This window comes from Triturus cristatus, chromosome 6 (assembly GCF_964204655.1).
Source record: "Triturus cristatus chromosome 6, aTriCri1.1, whole genome shotgun sequence".
In the NCBI taxonomy this organism is placed as follows: domain Eukaryota; kingdom Metazoa; phylum Chordata; class Amphibia; order Caudata; family Salamandridae; genus Triturus; species Triturus cristatus.
The window spans coordinates 584,222,623-584,245,520 of record NC_140589.1 but is presented as its reverse complement, the minus strand read 5'-3'; the positions used below and the strand labels follow the sequence as shown (position 1 = coordinate 584,245,520).

The 22,898-nt window shown below is 44.6% G+C and overlaps 1 protein-coding gene and 1 long non-coding RNA gene across 4 annotated transcripts in view; one reads left to right on the top strand and one right to left on the bottom strand.

Moving 5' to 3' along the window:
• The window catches only part of DOP1A (DOP1 leucine zipper like protein A), a 1,047,530-nt gene that overhangs the window by 473,934 nt on the left and 550,698 nt on the right, over positions 1-22,898 (bottom strand). For all 3 annotated transcript variants that reach the window (XR_014963003.1, XM_085611023.1, XM_085611022.1), the window contains one exon: positions 10,654-10,913. Coding sequence is in view for 2 of the 3 variants with exons in the window: in XM_085611023.1 (XP_085467149.1) it covers positions 10,654-10,913 (260 nt within the window). In the remaining variant the exon portion in view is untranslated. The remainder of the gene's footprint in view (positions 1-10,653; positions 10,914-22,898) is intronic.
• On the top strand, positions 7,739-12,710 carry LOC146817423 (uncharacterized). The gene is made up of 2 exons (XR_014963004.1): positions 7,739-8,162; positions 10,705-12,710. It is a non-coding gene; the product is annotated as an uncharacterized LOC146817423 (long non-coding RNA).

The following is a 22,898-nucleotide window of genomic DNA, read 5'->3' as shown; positions in this document are numbered from 1 at the left end:
AACCTAGGTTTACACCGTAAGCACATATTAAATGTTTCATAATAGATAACAATGCAACAAAATATCCATCTAGCTATGGCCTGTTTAGAGGCAGCTAGGTATTTTCGAACAGCAGCATAATCAACAAGGAACTGCTCTGCTTACCCCTAAAATCTCCTTCTAAAATTAATGTGAAACCTTCTTAACATCGAAGAAGTGACAACATTTCTGTCAGAGAAGTACATTTTGGGAAAGAGGTTGGTAAGGAAATAGTTTGAATTATGTTAAAATCAGAAACAACTTGAGGAAGTAAAGAAAAATAAGTTTGTAATGACTTCTTGTAACGTGTACACATTTTCAATAAATAGAGCGTGAAGCTCACTTACCCTCCAGGCAGATTTAACAGTCCACTAAAAGAGAAACCTTGCAAGACAGGTTCAGTAAATCTGCCTTTCCAATTGGTTTGAAGAGGGATCCACCAACTTAGAGAGGGCAGCATTCAATTCTCAAAGAGGGGGTCTCCTAACTAGAGGAAATACTTCAGCTTCCACAAAATCATTAGTTACTGAAATAGTGAAGAAAGATGCAAAGAAGAAAAGTGAGGAATAGCAGTCAAATGTACCGCAGTAGAAGAAAACTGTGAACCAAACTTTGCCAGATAAAGAAGACAAGGTAGAACATTGTCGGGTCTGCGTAATAGCTGAAACACAATCAGCTAAAACTCTTCCATGTGAATGAATATGAAGGTTTCATGGAAAGTTGCTTCGCTCCCTCAGGATGGCCACTCAATTAACAGGAGCTTCAAGTGCTCCTACTTCAAGACCTCTAGAGCCAGGCCAGTTCAGTGATGGAAGGCTGGGATGAAAGATTCTGCTTCACATCCTGGAAAGAAGTCCGACTGGACAGGCAATCTCTTGCATAGTTGAAGTTACATCCGAAGAAGGTCCAGGTACCAACATTGATGCGGTCACTCAGAGTCTGAACTTGGTGATAATAATATTCTTGAAAGAAGTGGGATAGGAGGCAATGAGGCCTCAGTGTGACAGGCTGGAGCTTCTCTTCCCCTCTCTGAGCAATGCAGAATGAGTGCTAGGTGAGTCATGATTGTGAGAAACGATAGTGGAGGAGGGCCTTACACAACCCTACTTGGTAATGGAGGTACTGCAAGCAGGGTTGAGAGAGGTCAGGCAAAGTTGGGGATGTAAGGTGGAGAATGACAAGGAACTTGGGCAATAATCTCTTTACAGAGTTTGGAAGGCTGCCCTTGTCAAAGTTGACAATAGAAAGGCTTGACAAAGCCTTTGGAAAACTCAAGACTCCAAATATCAGGATCTCTATATCAAGTTTGGAGAAAAATTAAAGGCCATGAAAAGAAATCCAACACACACAAAGTGCTAAAACTAAAATTAGGGATGAAACCATAAACATACCTGTTACGCATCGCAATAGAGACCCATCTACAAAAATACAAACACTCAAAAATATCTTTTAATTTGAAGTTTTCAAAATTAGTCAACATATCTGTAGAACTAAGAAAACACTGGGAGCTATAACGTGGTAAAACTACAGCCAAAGGAAGAGACAACTTGCCAGCTATGGAAACCTTGATGAGCAGAGAAAAAACCTTTGACGGTGGTCATTTTGTTGACAGCAAATGAAGTTGAAGCAGACCTGCCTTCAAGATATTTTTAAATAGATTAAAGCCCAAGGACCACCATAGGCATCTGCACCAAATTTAGATCTCCAAGGGCAATTTGGCATTTATGAAAGGGTCACAAATGTTTGTGCAGACCCTTCGGTAATACCTACTGCTCAGGGACAAAGTCACAGATCACACAACAGATAGTTGGTGCTTTGTCTTTTGCATGAGGGTATAGCCACATGCAAATGAATTTGCCCGAACTCCTGCCCTGGCATTACAGATTGAGGTATGGAGGTTCTTGTGGCACATGCTAACTGTGAGACACATAGGAGGTGGCGCAGTTTCCAGAACTCATAAAGCACACCGTCACTGCAATATATATTAACTTTATTTGGCAGTGACTAGTTTTCAGGTTTTGCATACAGAGAGCAGAGCTGTATTTTAGGCATTATTTTACCATTACACATACATACATATACATACAGAAGAGTGGGCTATTGGTTAGCGCCAACCATCCATTGGCATTTTATTTATAATTGACACTGGTTGTGTGGTCTGCCCTTAGCTAATGCGTTTTGGTGAAGGTTACATGTGGCTTTACATAGTCCACTGTGGTGGCCTCTCTACAGTGCTGCGGTCTCCTTAACTGTCTCTTTACTCCTCCTTCCCCTCCACAACCTCTCTCCATCCGTCAAGTGCAGGATGTGGCCCCCTACTGGCCCTCCGTCACTGCATGTTATTTGTTGCCAGCTTGTTACTATTTTGGCTCTGCCAATAATCGTATAATTTCTATTACAAAATAGCCACATTGCAGGTGAGCATGGCTTCCAACCAGTGCTTAATTTGTAAAATATGAAGTGCAGGTGCTCATATGTTTGTCGGAGGCCACACCCACTTTCCCCAGCTCCACCACTTTCTTCATTGGCTCGTCCACTTCCTCTATTGGCTCTACCAACATCCTCAACTGGCACTGCTGAATGCTAGATGTAATAACTGATCGGAATTTAAGCAAGGGAGCCTTTTTCAAGTAAGGTTTCGATAGGAGCTTCCTCCGTCCCGTGAAAAGTTAGAAAATAATAAATCATAAGTGCATTTAAAACACAATTTTGGATTAAAATCCCTAAAATGACTAGTGCACTGAAAATGGTTATATGAAATATTCCAGTACTCTATGTGCAGATTTGGGGAAAGAACAATACTGAGGTATGTGCAAAGGTGCTTTGTGTAGTCATATACACACCTATCCCTAATGCACCATAGGTGCCTCATATTTCAATATTACCTCTGGTATTCAAAGAACAGAATTTGACTTGTGTGCCACTATGCTACGGGTGCCCTCTTGTATGCCAAGAATTACTTCGATATGTCAAACCAGCATATTGCCATGTGTTTCCCCACCTACCAAAAATGATATATCAAATATGCCAGGATAAGTATCCATATGCCAAGGGTGCACTTGTCCATTAGCCAAGAATTATCTCCAGTATGCCAGGGCCAGGAATACAATCCCAAGCATAAAACTCACACCCTGCTATACTCGCATCAACACACACACATTTTGTGCACACACACACTCACATATGCTCAAATTCTCAAACACTCTCACATGCTCTCTCACACTCAGATTTTCTCAAACTCTGACTCTCATGCACATTCCCACTGGCACTTCTCTTTTTTCAATCTGCGTCGGTTTTAAAAATACTTGCCCTGCTGCTACACCTGGCATATCAGTTAGTGAAGCTTGGTAAAAACTTTCCTCTATACACTAATCAAAATAAATGGCTTTTTTTGCTGGTTTTCATGCATGATGAGAGTTGAATATTACACTTTCATCAAATAGGTGAACCAGATTTTTATTTGGTTGTATATGGGGATCAAGAAGTAAGAATGTAAATGGCCTAGACCACTTACTACATTACAAATACAGCTTTCAAGTAATCTTACGTCAAGTGTAAGTCCATCAGACAGTGTTGGATTTTTAGCCAGCAAAATGTTCCATTTTGGGATTAGCAGTCGCTTTGTACAAGGTTTTTAAAAATCTACACTCTCACTGCGTATCTCTTAGGTGCCTGAAAAGCCATCACTGGATGAATGTGTTAGACAAGACAATGAATGTGTCAAACAGTTAAAAAAAAATCAAGTTTCAGTTTGTGATTTTTTTTAAGCAATCAAAGATTAATCAACCGAGCAGTGAAATGTCAGTGCCTGCATTTCATGCGCAGATGTTCGAATTCCAGAGATAATCGGTAGACATTCACAGTTCTCCAAAACAATAGAGCATGTTCAAAAGTTTACTACCCATTACAATAAAAACACCCTTGGTGTGTGAACCCTGTGTCATAATACAACTGCAATCTCCACTTTTTCTGTAGTCACGTTGTATAGCTGCAGCAACTATCTGTTCTGAATTGCTACCAAAGTCTCACTGTCCTCACTTCTATAGCCTTGAAGAACCTGGGGTTTGGTTCACTTTTATAAGCCCCGTAGCTGAAATATTGCTGGTGCTCGAGGACTTGTGCCCCACAGAAATTGTTGCCCATGACTGATACAACACTGACTCCAGTCATGAGGAAATAACACTTCACTAATGCAGTCCGAAACTCCTGCGAGAGACGGTCAAGCAACTTAACTCCCATCATATAGTACTTGACATTGGGCAACACTAGATGGGTATTTCTTTCTCTTTACTTTTTTTTGCATCAAAGGTAACTGCACTGTTTTTAATTCTTTGTGTGTAAGGATTTAGCATTGGTGGCACGCAGAAGCCAAATGAAAGTTAAGCTCATTTTGGGTTCGATGCTCCAAGAGTGCCTCAAGCTGAGTCAGAGGAAAGTACCAGCTTTCAGCGACTTGCTTAGCTCTTGTAAAATGTATTCTGATGAAACGGGGAAGTACGAGATAGAATCCTTGGATCGGCCTCAAACTTATCAAACCGAGAATCAGGCATAGGCAACTCCGAAGCCAAGCACCAAGGACAAACCCACCCGAGCCGAAAAAACCTGACCGGACTTTCTGCTTCAGATAGAGGGAGAGCTCCGGCCCACCACCTGCAGTCAAGCCCACCACCTGCAGTCAAGCCCATCACCATCATCCTACGTCTCGAAGTCGGACTCGGGGGAGTTTGTAAATTACATTCATTCATACCAAGTTTTTTTTTTTTACACTGCAACCATCACAATGACAGCTCTCCAGAACAAGCATTTGCAATGCAATAGGTCTCGCATTTACGTGAGCTTGAGCTATTGACATTGCAAATTACAATGCCTTTTATTTTTGTTTCCGTTTTTAAAACATACATAAAAGGCATTGTCATTTACAGTGCCAATAGCTTAAACTCGCGTAAATGCGAGACCTATTGCATTACAAGTGCTTGTTTATATTGTTTAGGTGGAATATTGTTCTGGACTACCAGGCTGCTAGCTGGAGGCTACCTTGAGAATGTGTAATTATGTGCCTGATGTGGTGAGTCTCATGTGTCAATGAGCTAACTCCCATTGTGCGAGGTTACCCCACCCTTTTTTACATTCGTTTCTAGACTGCCTTTTGACATATGTTCTATTAATGTTTAGATTGTACGCCTACATGCTACACTGGCTGGATTGTGATGTACCACTTCAATAAAGACATGTTAAAAAAAACCTTTAGGGGCCATAAGCTCATGCCTATCATTGTTGAAAAGCTATTAATTTTCCGGATTCCTTAAAAAACTCTCTTAGCTTAGGTAAATCTAAAAAATATCATAGATTTCCATATGTGCATCTAAACAGGTAGATTTTACGCTGATATTGGTTGATATTGGGATAGGGTTAAGCTACAAATGCACCTTAACTCTTCTTTTGGTACGTCAAGAAATGCATTGCTTGACATGACTGGAAAATTAGGGTTCACTTTGACACCTAGTTTGCACACTTAGATGAGCAGCTTTTGCCACTAAAGCTAGATTTATAAATTATGTGTGATATCTGTGGATACCTTAATTAGGAGTGTGTGGGTATTTTTTACATTCCTATTCCCAATCCCCCAACCCTTGAAACACACGTTAACAAACTGGGCACTGAAGCAGTGGTACAAGAAAAGGGTATCCAGCAAATAATACTGTGCCAGATCTGGCATCCAGGCTGGCCCAGGGGCTTGTACTAAGTATGCCCTGTTGCTGTTTCCTTACACCTATCAATTACAGCGGCACCTACACTTTCAGAAATAGCCTGCAAGGTGGGAGGGAGACAACACAAATTCCTCACTTACAGTCCCATCACCAATACCTTTTGTACTTCCTATATCCTGTCTTGGAGATCAAAGCATCACGGTTGGAACCTCTCACTTTGCTTTAGACGGGCGCCCATCAGAGCCCACAATGACAACTAGCATGACACTTCCCAAATTGCTAAAAATAGACAGAGATTTGGAAGAAAGATTTTTCAAACTATCTATGAGGTGTTGGTCTATGCACAGTCATGTAAAAATGTCAAGTGCATCTGCCTGTGTGTAACTGTGCATAACTTAAATATATCTACAACACAAACACTAAGCTGTCTTATATGAAGTACATATCCGTAACCTGAAAGTTATACTCTGTTTTCCTCAGCAAGCACATTGACCCACCATGCTGTTTAATACGTCATATCTATAACCACATTGCATGGAGATCTTTCCAGCAAATGGTTTAACTGCTAGAGTTATTTTATCATTATTATACCTTGAAACTTGCTATATTCACCAAAGACCTCTGCAGCGAGATGCCTTAACCCCACAGGACATCTTCAACTACAAGTTTGGTTATGACTATTTAATAAGCTACAGAGTATCTTTATTATCACACTTATACTTGTTACATTTTTTTATGCGGCACAATTAAAAATAAATATATATATACTGTTTGTCATCCATCCTAACCCTTGTGACACTGCTCTTCATGACTCGCTCCCTTTGTGCTGCCATCCCACTAGAACCCACAATGTAAGGGTTCCCGAGGTACACCGATTCCATTTCTATGAATCGGCACCGTTGCCCAGCAGAGTAAGGCCCGACTTCCCTCGAGGTATGGCGGTATTTCATTACTAAACAGGTGGGAGGAGAGACATTTGACACATGTCACCCTTACTAGTTACCTCACTGATATACAAGTGACGCAGTACAGGTGTGTCGTTTGATAATTGGTCGTATGAATTAAGCAGAAAAGCCACTGGCAGCAAACTTTGCATTAGCCTTAAAAATATTTACAAAAAATGCCAGATAATGGTGAGTTTTCCAATGGACATAGACATATCTCTAAACGCGTTCCCTACCACACCCTGCTGCGCCACTCTTTCTACGTTGTAAAAAAAAAAAAAAACTACAAGATGCTACTGCCCACTAGATTAGTATTCAACCATATAGGATCACATCTGTCCCCAACCGCCCCTGAAGACAGGTCACTTAACAGTGCTTTAACCAAACACCCTGTCAGTGCGCAGAGGTCGTCGTCACCAGCCGTTGTCTGACTCGAGGGCAGGATACCTTTTGAAGCCCTCGTGGTCTGTATTCAATGAGAGGGAAGCGCGTGAGAGATGACAGCAAGAAACCAATGAGCAGCAGCAAAGATAAGAGAGGGGGAAGGGAGCTGGGCAAACAGATAAGGAACCGGTTAGGAAGGAGAGGTGAGAAGGAAGGAAGAGAAAGGGTGCCTGGAGAAGGAGAGATAACACAAAGGCAAGGCGAGCAGGAAAAGAGAAGAGTGAAGTGGGCAAACGAGAAACACCAGGAGAACGCCAGACGGAAATGAGCTATTGCAGGACATGAAGAACAAGTGAACACTTAAACGCAGTGTCTCACAGCACAGCATGTAGTAATAATTTTTGAGCGGTTGCACGCACTAAATTATCCCACGAGTCACAAGATTAGAACCGGCGAGTTGAAAGTGCGGCTAAGGATGGCTTCGCCAGTACACTGGTATTTACGACTTGGAAGGCTCCAAACTTTTACGTGTAAAACAGAGGGGCGCATGGAATTGTGATACTGTCCCCACCTGCCACTCCCATTGTCTGTCCCGAGTCCCTTTCCTCCTACACACCGTGAAATAGGTACCTGCCTCCTACGAACCTAAACAGCCTGCAGGCGCATTCCTGACCTGGCAGTGGAGAAGGTGCTGCGGGCAGGGAGGAGGAGGGCTGCGAGCGCCGGCGGCGGGAAGGTGGCGCGAATCCCCACGGGAGCAGAGGAGGAAACCCGGCCTCAGAGCCGAGCGCGGGAGGCGGGTGATAACGTGGTTCTTCACGGGGGAGGAGGCGTACGTGGACCGGGGGTTGCTGTCGAGGCCACGCTTGCAACCGGTGATCCCCGGGAGCTGACCTGTAGCGCCTTGTTAAGAGGGCACCACTCGCTACCACGGGAGGGCAGGGTACACACCTACGAGTGCGGCGACTCTAGGACGTGGAGGCCAGCTCCGGCGGGGATGCCACAGGTGTTTGGGAGACGGGTGTGAAGAGACAAGGGCCCGCATGGCGGAGGAGCTCTTCGGTAAACTGGTCTCCATTGTGATCAAGTGCAAGGACTGTGAGGACAGGTGAGTGCGGCCGCGCTCTGCACAGCTGCGGCCTAATTGCTGGTGAGGTGATGCTGCCCTGCAGGCTCGGGCTGCGTGGGGATAAGGGGTGGCTCGAAACCTAGCTTTGGGGGGTGTGTACTCCTGCCACGTGCGCTTCCAGCCAAGTGTCAATAAACAGCACGGCTTGAGTAGCAGGGCTCCAATATGCGCAGTTTGATAATTACTTGCTGTAGAAAGGAGCATAAAGGCACAGCAATTAGAACACGTGCGGCTTCTGGCAGATGCCAGCAGCAGAGTTTCTGTACAGCTCTTACGCGCCTAGACAATTTACACACACTCCCATTCACAGCCTTTGTTGACTACCTATGGAATACCCAAAGCTTCATTATAACAATCATTGGCAAAGTCTACAATGCCCAGGCTATAGAGCATGATTCAAAGGCAATGGATGAGCCAATAGTCTCAAAGGCGAGACCTATTGGCTTTGCCAATGCTTGTTGTACAGGGGGGGCGGTGGTGAGGTGTGTGTGCGCGCGCGCGTTAGGCAGCCGGGGATGCGGTGAGGGGGGTCGGCAGCGGCGGAGTGTGTGCGCGCGTGTGCGTCTGCGCAAGCTCATCCACAGACCCCGATCGCTGCGCGTGCCCTGGTCTGTCTCCCTTGGGGACAAACACGGCAACAATAAGTCTCGTTGGCGGCAGCACTTCGCGCTGCAATGCCAGCAAGACCTAAAAAGCTGCATTTGTTAAATACTTGCTGGGTTACTTTTAAGGTTACTGCCTTTAGAGGCCTGCTGCTGCACACTGCTCGACACACTGCTTCAAATAATAGCGGCGTTATGCAGAACTGCGGGTAATGCGCCGTGACTCGTGAATGTGTGTGCCTCATGAATGAGGATACGGCGGGCTGAATGGCCGGGCACGGCTGGCTGGTGCGTGGAATTAAAAAAAAACGGTTTCGCACGCGGCCGCAGCGCAGACCCAGTCAGGACCAAATCCAGCCCAATCAGTGGCACGCCCACCGGCAGCACTGACTTAAGGGCAGGCATGGATTTATTATTGGCTAAGCACTCTTTACGGGGGAGAATGGAGACAGAATGTACAGTCCATTATATTTTTGTGACATACATTGTGCAGTCGTCGATGTAAGTTGGCACTTAGGTCTAGAACCGGCACTGGCAAAAAAGTGCTGGTGCACCAGAAAGCTCCGGCACAAATTAAGCACTGCTGCCACCTTGCAACAAAGTTTCAAATACAAATAAAAAAGGGCCACTGTATATGATTATGAATGCAAAGCTGCAATCTTGAAATTAAGCTACAAATAAACATAAGAAACACTATTGCAAATGGCCACTCTATATGTGCATGCCTCCATCGGTGCAAATTTGACTTGGTTTACTGGATTCCCAGAAGTTCCAGGCTCTGTATCTACATATATTACCAGATTGCATGATTTTTAGCACAGGTCCTGAATATGTCTGTAAGGTGGCTCTGAAGTTTCATAAGTATTCTGAGGTGGTACCTCCTGCTTTTCACCCTGACCCTGTGTTCCCTGAGGAACAGGCATGCATTTGCATGATGTGCCTATGTCACTTCAGCAGACAGCTTCCTTTTACGTCTGTGACACTCTTAATGTGTCCTTTTGCAAAGTATATCTGGGATAATGGACTTCTTCAGGTACCTTGAGTCAATGGGTAAATTCCAGTATCTCTTTGTCCTAAGAATTATCAAGCAAGGATCTACATGGTCCAGTTCTGGGACGATCTAGATGCACAATGATTCTTGGGCAGTAGCCGGGTATCTTCATTAGTAACATTGACTGCTTGGCTACATCCACATTTGTGACCAGATGTTGGTTCTCAGGAACATCTTTCATTTAGCATGTGTTTTGCCTGATGTCTCAGTCTGTATAGGACTTTAGCTGCTATTATTAAAGGCAGACCATTCTGCTTTTGTGTTTATGCTTTGTTGCAAAGCAGTTTACACTTTTTTGCAAAGCACAATTAAGAAGCTGACAGGGTAGAGGAAGGAAGATAAAGAGGTAATATCAGGATTACTTATTGATAATCTCATTTCTCTGATCCTTCCTTCCTCATTCCAGGCGCTCTTCATACTCCTCATCTCCCAGTTTGTAGCCTGCAGCTTAGAATTGAGGCTTGGGTAGCTATGACCAGGAGGAATTGTAGATAAAGTCACACTGTATGGGGCCTTTTGGGGAAAAAGGATAGTTAAAAAAATACATATATATATAAGTGTCTACCAAGAAGGCAGGGCTGGGACAAGGAAAAAGAATTGGGGCAAATTAACAGTAAGTAAACTAAACATTACACAGGCTATGCAGTAATTTTTCAGTCAGAAGTTCCAAAACAATTAGCCTATTCAAAACAAAATTCGAAGCCCAGTCTTCTGCTGAACATTTTTAGCCACACACCTATATGCTGAAGGTTTTAGGCTATTTAAAAATCAACATTATTACTGGATCCCACCAGCCACTATTTCTTTAAACACTTACCATCTGAAAAAGTACTTTTTTGTAAAAAAGATTTTGCATTTTCTTCTACAGGATGGTGCAGGGACTTATTCCAATAGCGCTCTGCCTGGACACGCTGTACAGAGACGCGCTGAGTTTTGGGATGGAGCAGCAGGAGAAGTAAAGGTTCCAGAACTCTTGCTATGTCATGTCTTTGCAGTACCTGGTTAAGCCATGCTTGTCCCACTGAACATATGGAGCCGTCTAAGCTATTAAGGCTGTCTAACATGAGAAACAATGACCTGTAAGAAAACAGCATCATTTGAAATTAACAACAGAGCTTCTGTGAGTGACAACCCTCAATAACAAAAACTAAAGCTACACGACAAAGTACTTCAATTTCAACAGATTAACGTGCTGAATAAATACTTTCAGAGTAAACTGTGTTACATTATCTCCAGCGAGCCCCCATCTGCAATACCTGATGAAAATAAAATGCTTTAACCAGGAACAATTTACCCACCGTAGAGACTCTTCTGTCAGCTGCATGGTACGTCTCCTTCCTCAAAGCTCAAAGAACGTCTTGGCTGCAGGAAAAAGGGACCCACAGTCTCAGTAATATAGTGCACCAACCACTTGCCTGAACCCAAGTCATCTTTTATCTTTCGACGTCATCTTTCTGAAGTACCGGATTTAGCCAGGCCTATCCTACTGAGCACACAAACCCATTCAAGGTATTGAGGCCGCCTCGCGCGAGGAACAATGAGCAGAGCAATATACGCAAGGTGCAGCGACCGTTTATGAGGTAGAGTACAAAAGTCACTTTGTTGAGTAATTAATGGCAGTCATGGAAAACACTAGCATACAAGAAGGTAAGGCAGCAGTTTTGGTTCACTACCAAGTAGTAGCACCAAATTATTACAAAAGGGGCAGAATGGTCTTTTATCAATGTATGTTGAGTGCTCCAGCAGGTAAAGTTCAAATTTGTTGAAAGCCCCGAACATCTGTGCACCATTCTAGCTTTATGCATCCAGTTCCCCTTTCTTGTGAACCATGAAAACATTTGAACGCAAGAGAAACAAATAAGGGAGAAGGCAACACAATTATAGAGCACCCTAACCAAATATACTCTCCAAAAGGGCATGGAAAAATGCAGTGTCTGGCCAGGAACTAACATCCATGAAGTAGTAGTAACAAAATGCATGAAGATTAGCTCACATAGCTGCCCTACAGATGTTATCCACAACAAAATGTGCTAAAAGCTAAATAATCCCCTTAGCCTTACAAGCACAAGCATGGATTCACTTTGGAAGATGGATCCGTGTCTTAACATAGCAATCTGGGATGCAAGACACCAACAAGTACAGATTTCTTGGATACACACCGGCTGTTAAAGTGACTGCCAACAGCAACTCAACTTAATTCAGTCTGAAAGAGGATAAGTGTTCACAACAGAGGGAAGCAAAATAGGAGGCCCTCAACATAATGTTTCACAAGTGTTCCGCATCGAAAAACATTCCTTACCTGATTTTTGTATATGGCAAAGATAGGTCAATAAGGCCTGCAGTATTGTACTAGATACCAGACTTGGCCAGGTAGGGTTCAAATGGCAAACTATCACGTGGAGTACATTGGTGGGTATTGACTTTTTGACAAAATATGAACCACAAAATATGAGTCACTAACTGTTAAACAGCCTCCACGTGGAGCACGTCTTAGAAGCTTAAAGGGCAGACCTTAATAAACATACACTAAGTTCTCTTAAAGTTGTCAGATAAACGTAGTGTTTGAAGTTCGAGAGCATAAGAGAGAAGGTTTCTCTGACCCTGAAAGGAGGGGTTGGTAAGCTTCTAACCCAGCAGGTCTGAGAATCAAAGATTTTGCAACGAGGGAGCAAACAGAATCCTTTCGACGAAAGATCACTTTATGTACTTTGCCATAATCACGCAAGGATGGGAATGAGGAAAGGTCTAAAGAACAAGCATTGGTAAAGCCAATAGGGCTTACGTTTACGAGAGATTCTATTTTTGTTTTTCTCTTCTACAGTAGTTGTGTGGATAGTGTAGATTGCTTGTGTAAATAAAATTGTTTTCAAAGTTTTGCTGATTAAGTGATGTATGTTCTCTGCCTGGGTAGACCTACTGGCTTTGCAAATATTTTTCGTCGATGTTAGCCAGTTGAAGCATTAATGCTCTGCACTACCTCAATAGCATTGGAAACCATTACTGCTGATTACATAAGCTCCCTTTTGCATTTGTTCAGCGAGCCACAGTACCTGCTTTTGCTAAGCCATTTTAACATAGCACACATAGGCTTGGTTCTTTTAGTAGGAGAGGGAGTCTTATTTTAGCCACCATTCAGTACTGAAGTAGTATTTATAAGGTATTTATATATAAAACTAATTGACAAGCAGTGGAGCTCTGTATATTGTCAAAGCAGAGCCATCACAACATATGATGGAAGGGGTAGCTGGTTTGTGGAATATTGCTGAAGCGGTTTTCCATAAAACTGTGAATCAATCTCTGTAATCGATCGCCTCTTGAAGCATCGTCTATGCGCAACCCGTCACAGAACTTAAGTCACGTGACGCCGCGTGAAGAAGATTAAGGAGAATGCTCGCACAACTGCTTTCTTTGCTCCTGAATGTTAACTTTTGGAACACACGAGTTAGCTGCAAGATTGTGCACTAATAGTGCCTTTTAAAAAATACCATAGCTCCCAAGGTTCCAGATTGCTATGTGGGACATTTTCATAATTTCAGAGTAATTATGAGTGACATTTCAATAACTATAAGTGACACTTTCTCGCGAGCTAAATCAAGCAATGAAGAAAAGGTAAATATGCAAATATCAGAAACTACATCCATTTGAGCAACGAGAAACTCTATGAATTTAACTGCTGCAAAGCACCAGAAAAATATGGAGACATGAAACAAGCATTCCGTGAAATTCAAATACAAACTGCTACTTTGATTCTTTATTATGTTTGCTGGGTGACAGCACAACAAGTGTTTACTTAAGATTAATATACAGTCTCTCAGGCACTTACTTCATTGGTTGAAGTTCTCAGGTAAGCCAGGGTCGTGGCAATAGGCGGGGCCCCTGAGTGGCCAGCCCGCAGTGACTTGGACTCCGGAGGGGTAACCAACGCCATCTACCAGGTCCGGGTGGGTCTGGCTCACGACTACTGCGAGTCAGCCTTCGTTTGCGTAGGTGTGGGAGGTCAACTCAGTCCAGTATACATAATGGTCAATATATTATCAGTGCCACATATGTGGTGATAGCGACCCACTCAGCTGCTCTGCCATTACCCAGACTAAGCTAAGCAAATGCCGTAGCGTGATGCCAATTCTTGTTGCATGTCCAACCTACTTCAGGACAGGGAGCTGATCACTGGTCCCCCCACCTCTCTTTTCGTGTTGGGGACTTTAGTGGATCTCTGAGGTGCCTGCAAGGGCTGGCATTCCTGGCCAGGGCACATCTAGCTTCACCCGCCCCGCGCACTCACCAGACAGGGCCTATCAAGGCCTCACCCTGCGCGGATTCAATTTCCTCTCTACCTTGAGGGCCCCCTCATGACATGGAGGAGACCCAAGGAGAGTGTAAAGGGTTATCGCTGTGGGCAATAGAAGAATTTGTGGCGGCAAGTGATAGGTTTTGAAAGGACAATTGTAATGATAAATGTTCTGGCCCAAAGAGCTATTGCAAAGTGCTGTAGGCTGATTAACTTGTAAATGTCGCTCGCTTCGCTCCCACCGCGGACGACGCACCTATTAAAATGAGTGACAACTGTAAATGACTCACACACTGTTTCCACAGTAGCCATTGGTAGCACTGACAGTGACTCCTGACCTCAAAGTTATAGTGCCACTGCAGAGTCGATTTGTGCTACATTGTAGCACAGCTACTAGCCCAAGCGCAGATGAGCCCAGCTAGCTCCTAAGCATGCCAGGAGCATTGCGCATCACTCTCACAGCTTTCAGGATGGTGTATACATTATAGGCGCTCCGCTTGACAGCAGTGAGAGGCGCTAAAATGCGTGACTTTCCATTTCAGTGTGGTGATGCGGACCCCCACACTAAAATGCATTATTAGTCTAATACCTGATGCGTGGTACTTGGCATGGCTGAAATACATTGCTGTAAAGTTTTGAGTTTGCATATATTGTTGAAATAATTATTGTTAATGCTTCTGTGTGATGATTGGCAGTCTCGTGTGTGTGTGTAGCTCTCCACTGGAAGCCGTTGTAACGAGGGGACAAGAAGCTAAAGTGGGACTCAGAGGAAGAAGAAGGAAAGAGCAGCTGATGACAGAGGGGGCAAGCAGCGATGAGGGCAGGGGTAAGTGGACAGAACAGGTCCCCTTGGAAAACAGCAAATGTGACAAGATAAGGACAAGATTTACAGGGCTGTTAACAGAAACGGTGCTACGAGCATCAACACTACAAAGAACCAGAAGGGAACCTTCCCAAAACATGGGCTGAAAGAAACCCCAAAAAATAGTGCGCATACATGAACTGAAATAGACAAAAGAGAAAGGATACATTTAATAAATCACTGCTCCGTGGGAGGGAGCAAGACAAAAACACAGATTACTCACATAGAAGCAAGCTTTTAGGAAGGAGACAAAAAATAAATGAATCAAAAGCAATGGGCAGGCTGTAAGCCCAGAGAGTGGATAAGACTTATCTCAAAGAGACAGCGCATTCGCTGCCTAGGCAAGACCTAAAAACAGTCCCCTTCAATCTTCCACAGAGGTAACCCTCATGGAACGATAGCCACTACCATCCAAAATGTAAACTGAATGTACTGTATTTCCATCCTAATAATCAGGGCCACTGGGATTGTACGGCTGTGGCAATTTTTGCATAATGAGGCAATTGCTGCATCTGCCACTTAATTCATCATCTGCCACATAATCTGCAGATTTTAACAAAGAAAATGTTTCTAGCCACAAACGGTTCAGTTACTAACAATGCAGCGACACGTGTTGCCACACAGTGGAAGGCCATTTGCAAAGATGGACTGGTCACCTTACTGTTGCTTATTGGTATATCTGGGAATTAAACAGGTGCTAATGAGGAGCAACCAATACCCAGACACAAATTAGAAAATTATGAAATGAGGATAGTAATACTATCACAAAATGTGCCGCACTACGCCATATAATTTGCCTTTTCTTGCAGCACAATTTACTCAACCATGCTGCATAATTCGTCACTCTCCTGCCGCATAATTCCAGTACCCCTTCTAATGAGAAGTGAGTTCACTGAGTTGGTCAGCTATTGAACTGTTGACAAGGTCATGTAAAGATAAAACACACAACAACAAATCTATAGGCAGGGAAGAGGAAAAAATGTGACAGGACACCACCCTGCATTTTAACATAAACATTGCTGTTGTCTGTCTACATAACCCCCGATTTTCCCAGAAGGGATGGAACAAATGCTTCAATGATATAAAAGATTGTCTTTAACTCCAAATCGTTAGTGTGTGAACCGGCCTTTAGGAAACCGTAAGATTTAGATAACCAGTAGTGGTTTCCCCACACTATGAATAATATGTAGTTTTGTGTAGTACATGCTCAATGTTCTCTATGATGATAGAATGTTTATTCACCTATGTTCTTTATTGCCTGGTGAATTCTAGGTTCTCTTCCTAGGCAGTTGCTGTTGGCTTCTGTCGTGGAGAGTCCGCTCTTGTGTTTGCTCCTAACCTAATAAATCACTCTACAAGAAGATACTTGCCTACGTCTACCTATTTACTACAATTTTGGCGACTACTGGTTAACAACCCATGCTACATATCCAAGGCATACAGCTGTTTCATCACAAGAGCGGAAGATCTTCACCCTCCACACCCGCATGTTTTTTGTTCGAAATCTACTTCCGAGTCTTCTGATTTATCTCCTCATCGGCTCAAGGCATGAATTTACTGCATTTTGTCGGCGCAAAGGCAGCTGGTTTGTCAACTCTGACCTCAAGGTTCGTTAAACTAGTCTTAGTCGCTGGAAGTACGATTTACTAGTGTGTGAGGCTGAGCCAAGTTCTAAGGTTCCCCAAGTGCAAGTCGCTACTCACCATTTGCCTCCTGCTTTGTTCCGCGTTCCGTCTGGTGCTGAGATGGCAGTTGGTGCTGGAGGAGCTCCGTCGATCTTGATGGCTGCAGGCTGAATGGTGACGTCGTAGAACTCTTCTACAGCGGCGTAGCAGGATCTTCGTCTTCCAGAACCAGATCTCCGGTGAGATGTGCACAAGCGTCCTCACACTCGGACGCTCTGACGTCCACACGCACACGCTCTGACGCTCTGACGTCCACACGCACTGTACGTGGCGGCCATCTTTGTTTGTTGACACTGTTGTCTTGACTACGGCCACAGTTTATCGTCTTTCTCCGATCTTCGTTCGTACAACGTCCTGGTAACAGCGGCGATACACACGCTTTTGGTGTATTGCTAAAAGACACACAGGTACTGTTATTTCTCCTGTTTCTGGGTGCTTTTCCTTTTTGTACTTGAATTTACTTCGCTGTGTGCGCGCACATTTCTTGGAATTAAAATGACCAACGAGAATCCGTCGATTGTTCTCCCTCCAAGTTTTCAAGCTAGTCCTGGTCAACCCAGCATCTCTTGGGATGATTGGTTCCCAATGTTTGAGAACTATCTAGACGCTTTGGATGCACAAGAGTATGCTGCGAAAAGGAAGAAAGCGTTGTTACTAGGTTCTTTGGGCAAGGAAGGTCAACGCATTTTTCGATATTTACCGCAAGCCCTACAGGCAAACGGCCAACCTGTCCCAGATGAGTACAAGGAAGCAATTTGTCGCTTAGAAGTCAGATATGCCAAAGAAGAGAATTTGGTCATGAATAGGTATAGATTCTATACCAAGGGTCAAAAGATGGGCGAATCAATTGATAACTTTGTGGAAAGACTAAGAGAAATGTCTGTGAAATGTAAGTTCGGCAATATGACTGATGAGCTTATTAGAGATCAACTTATTGTGCAATGTAACAATAAGAAAGTCCAGGAGCGTCTTTGGGCGGCTAAAAATCCTAACTTACAAACCGCTATTGAGTTAGCAAAAATAGTAGAAGAGTCACAGGGATACATGAAAGAATTAGAGAAGAAGCCTTCTAGTGATGTTAATGAAATTTCGACTCAAGAGTACTCAGAACAAATGCTTGCTTCTGGTGAACTGTCTGATGTTGCTGCAGTGAAGAACAAAAATGTGTTTAAAAAGAACTTTATCTCCAAACCTCCAAGTACACAAAAGTTGTCTTCACCTCGCTTGTGTAACAGATGTGGTAGTTCTGTTTATTCTTCTGACTCAAAATTTTGTTTTGCAGCTAAACAAGAGTGTCTAAAGTGTGGTAAAATGGGCCATTATGCGAGAGTTTGTCGCGGCAAACCTCGCTCTTCGGTCACTACTGTTGAAGACTCTATCTTGTTCGATGAGGAGGGTCATAAAATTTTGGTCATTGATGATGACTCTGCAGGGAAAGTTGATGATAGGCGCAAAGTTAGGCCGAAAGCGCTTTTCACCATTGATAGTAAAGAGGTGTACTTAATGGTGGATACAGGTTCGAAGTACACAATTATTCCTTTTGAACTTTTCAGGGACAAATGGGGTTCCAGGTGTCTTTTACCCAAGGACATCTCCCCGGGTGGTTATCAAGGCGAGTCAATTGACATTGTTGGGTATTTCACAGCGAGCATTGTTTTTTCCTATAGGAATATACATGGCAAGGTTTATGTGTCAAAGGTGGGTCCAGCGATACTCGGGTGGGTCCATCAGTATGATTTAGGGATAATCGTCAATCCCCGTGCTTCTCCACAAGTAATGGTTGTTGAGGACAGTGGTTTACAAGACATCTTAGAGAAGGCCAACTCGGTATTCAGGGAGGGTTTGGGCCAGCTCAAGGGATATTCCCATCGTATTGTTTTGAAGGAGAATTCTGTTCCAGTACAACACAAAGCCAGGCGTATTCCAATAGTTGTCAGGCAAGAGGTTAAAAATATGATTGATGAGATGCTGGTTTCTGGGGTTATTGAACCTGTGGAAGCTTCACCATGGGTTTCTCCCATTGTCGTTACAAAAAAATCGGATGGCAAACTCCGCTTCTGTGTTGATTTGAGGTATTTGAATGACTGTGTGATTGCGGACACTTTTCCCCTCCCTAATATTTCAGAACTGGTCACTACTCTGCACGGGGCTAGGGTGTTTTCTAAGTTGGATCTCAGAAGTGCTTATCACCAAATTAATCTTCACAAGAACTCTAAACACTTGACAGCTTTCATCACACCTTTTGGCATGTTCCAATTCACACGCTTGCCCTTTGGTCTCATTTCGGCTGCCAGTGTGTTTCAAAGGATGGTGACTGATCTTTTTGAAGGTGTGGGCAATACCGTTTTTTTTCAAGACGATATTTTGATCTATGGTAGCTCCGAGGAGCAACATAATGTTACTCTCAGGATTGTGTTGGACAGACTTTTGTCAGCTGGGCTGACGTTACGCAGAGACAAGTGTAAGTTTTTGACGGAACAGATAGATTATCTAGGATACACAATTAGTGCAAGTGGTGTACGTCCAAAACAAGACTTATGTCGTGCTATTCACTCTGCTCCTCGGCCTAAAGACAAGGATCAGTTGCGTTCCTTTATGGGACTTATTGAATACTACTCCAAGTTTGTAAAAAAAAATTCTGATAAGACTGTGTCTATGAGGTAACTTTTAAAGAGGGGCGTTAGTTTTGTATGGTCTTCTCAGTTGCAAGAGTCTTTTGAGGCTATCAAAAGAGAGATTTGTGATGCAAAAGTGCTTACTCCTTTTGACATTAAAAAGAGTTCTGTTGTGACGGTGGATGCCAGTGCTACTGGTTTGGGAGCTATGCTATCTCAAATTTATGATCGGTCTGAGTGTACAGTTGCTTTTGCCTCTAGAACCTTGACTGATGCGGAAAAAAATTACTCGGTGATTGAGAGAGAGGCTCTAGCTGCTGCTTGGGCGGTGGAATATTTTAGAACTTATTTGTGGGGTTTGAAGTTTGTGCTGAAAACTGACCATAAACCTCTCATAAAAGTTCTCTCTCCTGGGGGCACGGGCAAGGGTTCTGCTAGACTGGCTAGGCTTGCTTCTAAGCTCCAAGAATTCCAGTACACTGTTCAACACATCCAGGGCTGGAAAAACACTCAAGCTGATTGTCTTTCAAGGTTGTCTTTAGATTGGAGGTCAGTTATCGATTCCTCGACTTCCAGTACCTCTAATGACATTGCGGTAGCTTCAGTGGAAGATGCTGTGTTTGTTGGTGAAGGGGCTTTCCAAGCGTGTGACTGGGAGCGAGAAATGGTTGTGGACACAACGTTGCAAGAGGTTATTAAACTTATTTCGCTTGGCCCTAGAAGGGAGAGTGCGGTGTCAGTTTCTGTGCGTCCTTTTCTCAAGGTACTAGATGATCTCTCGCTTGTTGGTGACAATCTTATTGCGAAAGGGGAAAAGTTCATACCTCCTTGTGGCCTAAGAAGCAAACTTTTGGCCTTGGCTCATGAAGGGCATTTGGGTCAAACTCTCACTCAACGTCGTCTTAAAGATCATTTCTGGTGGCCTGGTATGGATTCTCAGGTTGTGGATTGGGTGGAGAACTGTCCAACATGTAGAGAGGGGGAAAAGAGACTCAAAACTTGTCCTGGTACTTCGCAGGGGCATCTACCTAATCCAGGTTCACCGTGGCACACTATTTGTTTAGATTTTATCGGTCCCATGGGTGAACTACATGAGAGAGATAGATTTGCCATAGTGGTGGTTGATGTGTATTCAAAGTGGTTAGTTGTGGAATTTACCAACAATATTACTACTGACACCACTATCAGATTTTTGGGAAATTTGTTCAAGGATGAGGGTCTCCCTTCTGTAATCATTACTGATAATGGTACACAACTCATTTCTTCTGATATGCAATCTTTTCTCATGGGGTGTGGAATATCTCATCATCGCACATCCTTATACAACCCACAGGGCAATGGAATCTGTGAAAGGGCCAATAGGGTAGTGAAGGGCATCATACAAATGGCCTTTACTGATGGTTCTATTGTGAGGAAAATGGTGAATGAAATGTTGTGGGCATATCGCACTACATCCCTAATTGATGGTCAGCTGTCTCCTTTTCAAATCATGAGGGGGCGAGTTCCTGGTTCTAAATTGATTCCTGCTTGGATGAAGAGGGTGGTTTCTGGGCAAAAGAATCTTTCTTCACTGCTGCCTACCTCTCCTGTGCGTCCTTTTTGTGTGGGGGATTTGGTCAAGGTAAAAAGGGGCAGGATAACCAAAGGGTTATCGAAATTCCAGGGACCTTTTACAGTAAAGAAGGTTTTGGACCATTGTGTTATTCTTTTTTTTTTTTAAATTCTTTTTATTTGCATTTTTCAAGAACAAACTTAAAACAATACCACTCCTTTTCGTGTACATACGACAAACAATGCCGATACGTCTCCCCACCAAACATATCACCAAATATGGGGTTGCGAGGATACCAACTCAGTGTCACAGGACAATCTGCTCGTTACCCAGCAGTCCATCTTCTCCCCCCACCCGCACGCGCCACCCCCAACCCCCACGTCTACCAATATGCCCCCCCTGACAAGTGCAATCTTCGCCATCTCCTTTCCGCTTTAGGGGATAGCATCGAGCTACAGCGCCTGTATCAGAGCGTGCTCCAACCAGTGTGTGAAGGGCCCCCATATGTCCTTAGGCCTTGATCGCATCGGCATAAGCTCCCAGTACAGGGCGAGCTGTGTCTGGCAATAGACCGCGCTTTTAACCCATTCCCGAATGCTAGGTGACGTAACAACTCCCCAATGCATGGCAACTTGTCTTTTGGCCAGTAACAATAGCATCGCTGGTAGCTTATGGTGCTTGGGCTCAACCATGTGTAGAATTCCCAGCAGCGCAACCTGTGGTGTGCATGGGATCTGTAGGCCAGTGATTTCGCATATAATCTCCACCACCCTTATCCAGAAGGATGCCAATGTGGGACAGTCCCATGCCATATGCAGAAAGGTGGCTCCATGAGTGTAACAGCGCCAGCAATCATCTGTGTCTCTTAAGCCCATGCGGTGCAACCGGCTAGGGGTGCGGTACATCATGTGTATATATTTGAAGTGGATCAGGCGTAGCCTGTAGTTGGGGGATAAAATCTCGAGAGTCCTACAACACAAGTCCCAATGCACATCAGAAATATCCGCACCCAGTTCTGCCGCCCACAAGCCCCGCGCCGCCGGAAGAGCCACGGGGTGGTTCGCTTGCATTCGCACATATAATCTGGATACAAGTTTGCACCCGGACTCCACAGATAGCACATTTTCCAGGGCAAGTAGATCCGGCGGCGGCGCCGGGAACGTGGGGAACAACCTCCGGCACGAGTGGCGGAGCTGATAATAAAGAAGCGTGTCCAGTATCGTCGGGGCTTCCGCACCACACATCTGCTCCGGCGTGAGGAAGGTGTCCCCTGGAAACAAATCGCCCCCCGTGCGGAGGCCCAGCTCCGCGGCTCGCTCCCCGGTCCGCATATTTCGCAGCGGTGGCCACATCGGGTTCCCGCGCAGAGGCACAGATCGGGTATAAAGAAGGTCCAGTCCGGCCCTCCGTCGCAGGCCATCCCAGGCCCACCTGAGTGCGTGCACCGGGTCGACGTCCGTGCATCTCCGGGTGTGTGGCGCGTAGAGTGCCACAGTCAGCGGCAGCGGGGCCGCTCTATCAGTCTCTACCGCCACGTGCGGTTGAAACGGTGTGGGGTGTGCCCAGTAGTGTAGGAACTGTGCCTGTGCAGAGTAGGCATATAAGGGGAAGTCCGGTGCGGCCAGGCCTCCCTGTCGCTGTGGGAGTGTAAGAGTCTCCCATGCCACCCTCGGTTGTTTACCCCCCCAGGCCAGCTCCACCATCTGCGAGCGTATCTGTCGCAAAAAATGTGCAGTCAGGGGCAGTGGGACATTCACGAACAAGTATAGGAGTTTAGGCAGGATCACCATTTTAGCCACAGCAATTCTGCCAGCCAGAGAAAGGGGCAAGTGCTTCCAGCGGCCGACCCTCTCTTCCACCCAGCCCATTACCCGCCCATAATTCTCCGTCCATATCTGCTGCTTGTCCGTGCTTATCCAAATCCCCAGGTACCGCACCGGGCCGTCCGCCCATTTCAGCGGGCAGTCCGGGGTAAAGCGGGGAGTCCCGGCTGCCAGGGGCAGAATGACCGATTTCTCCCAATTGATATTCACTCCCGACAACCGACCATATTCCATCAG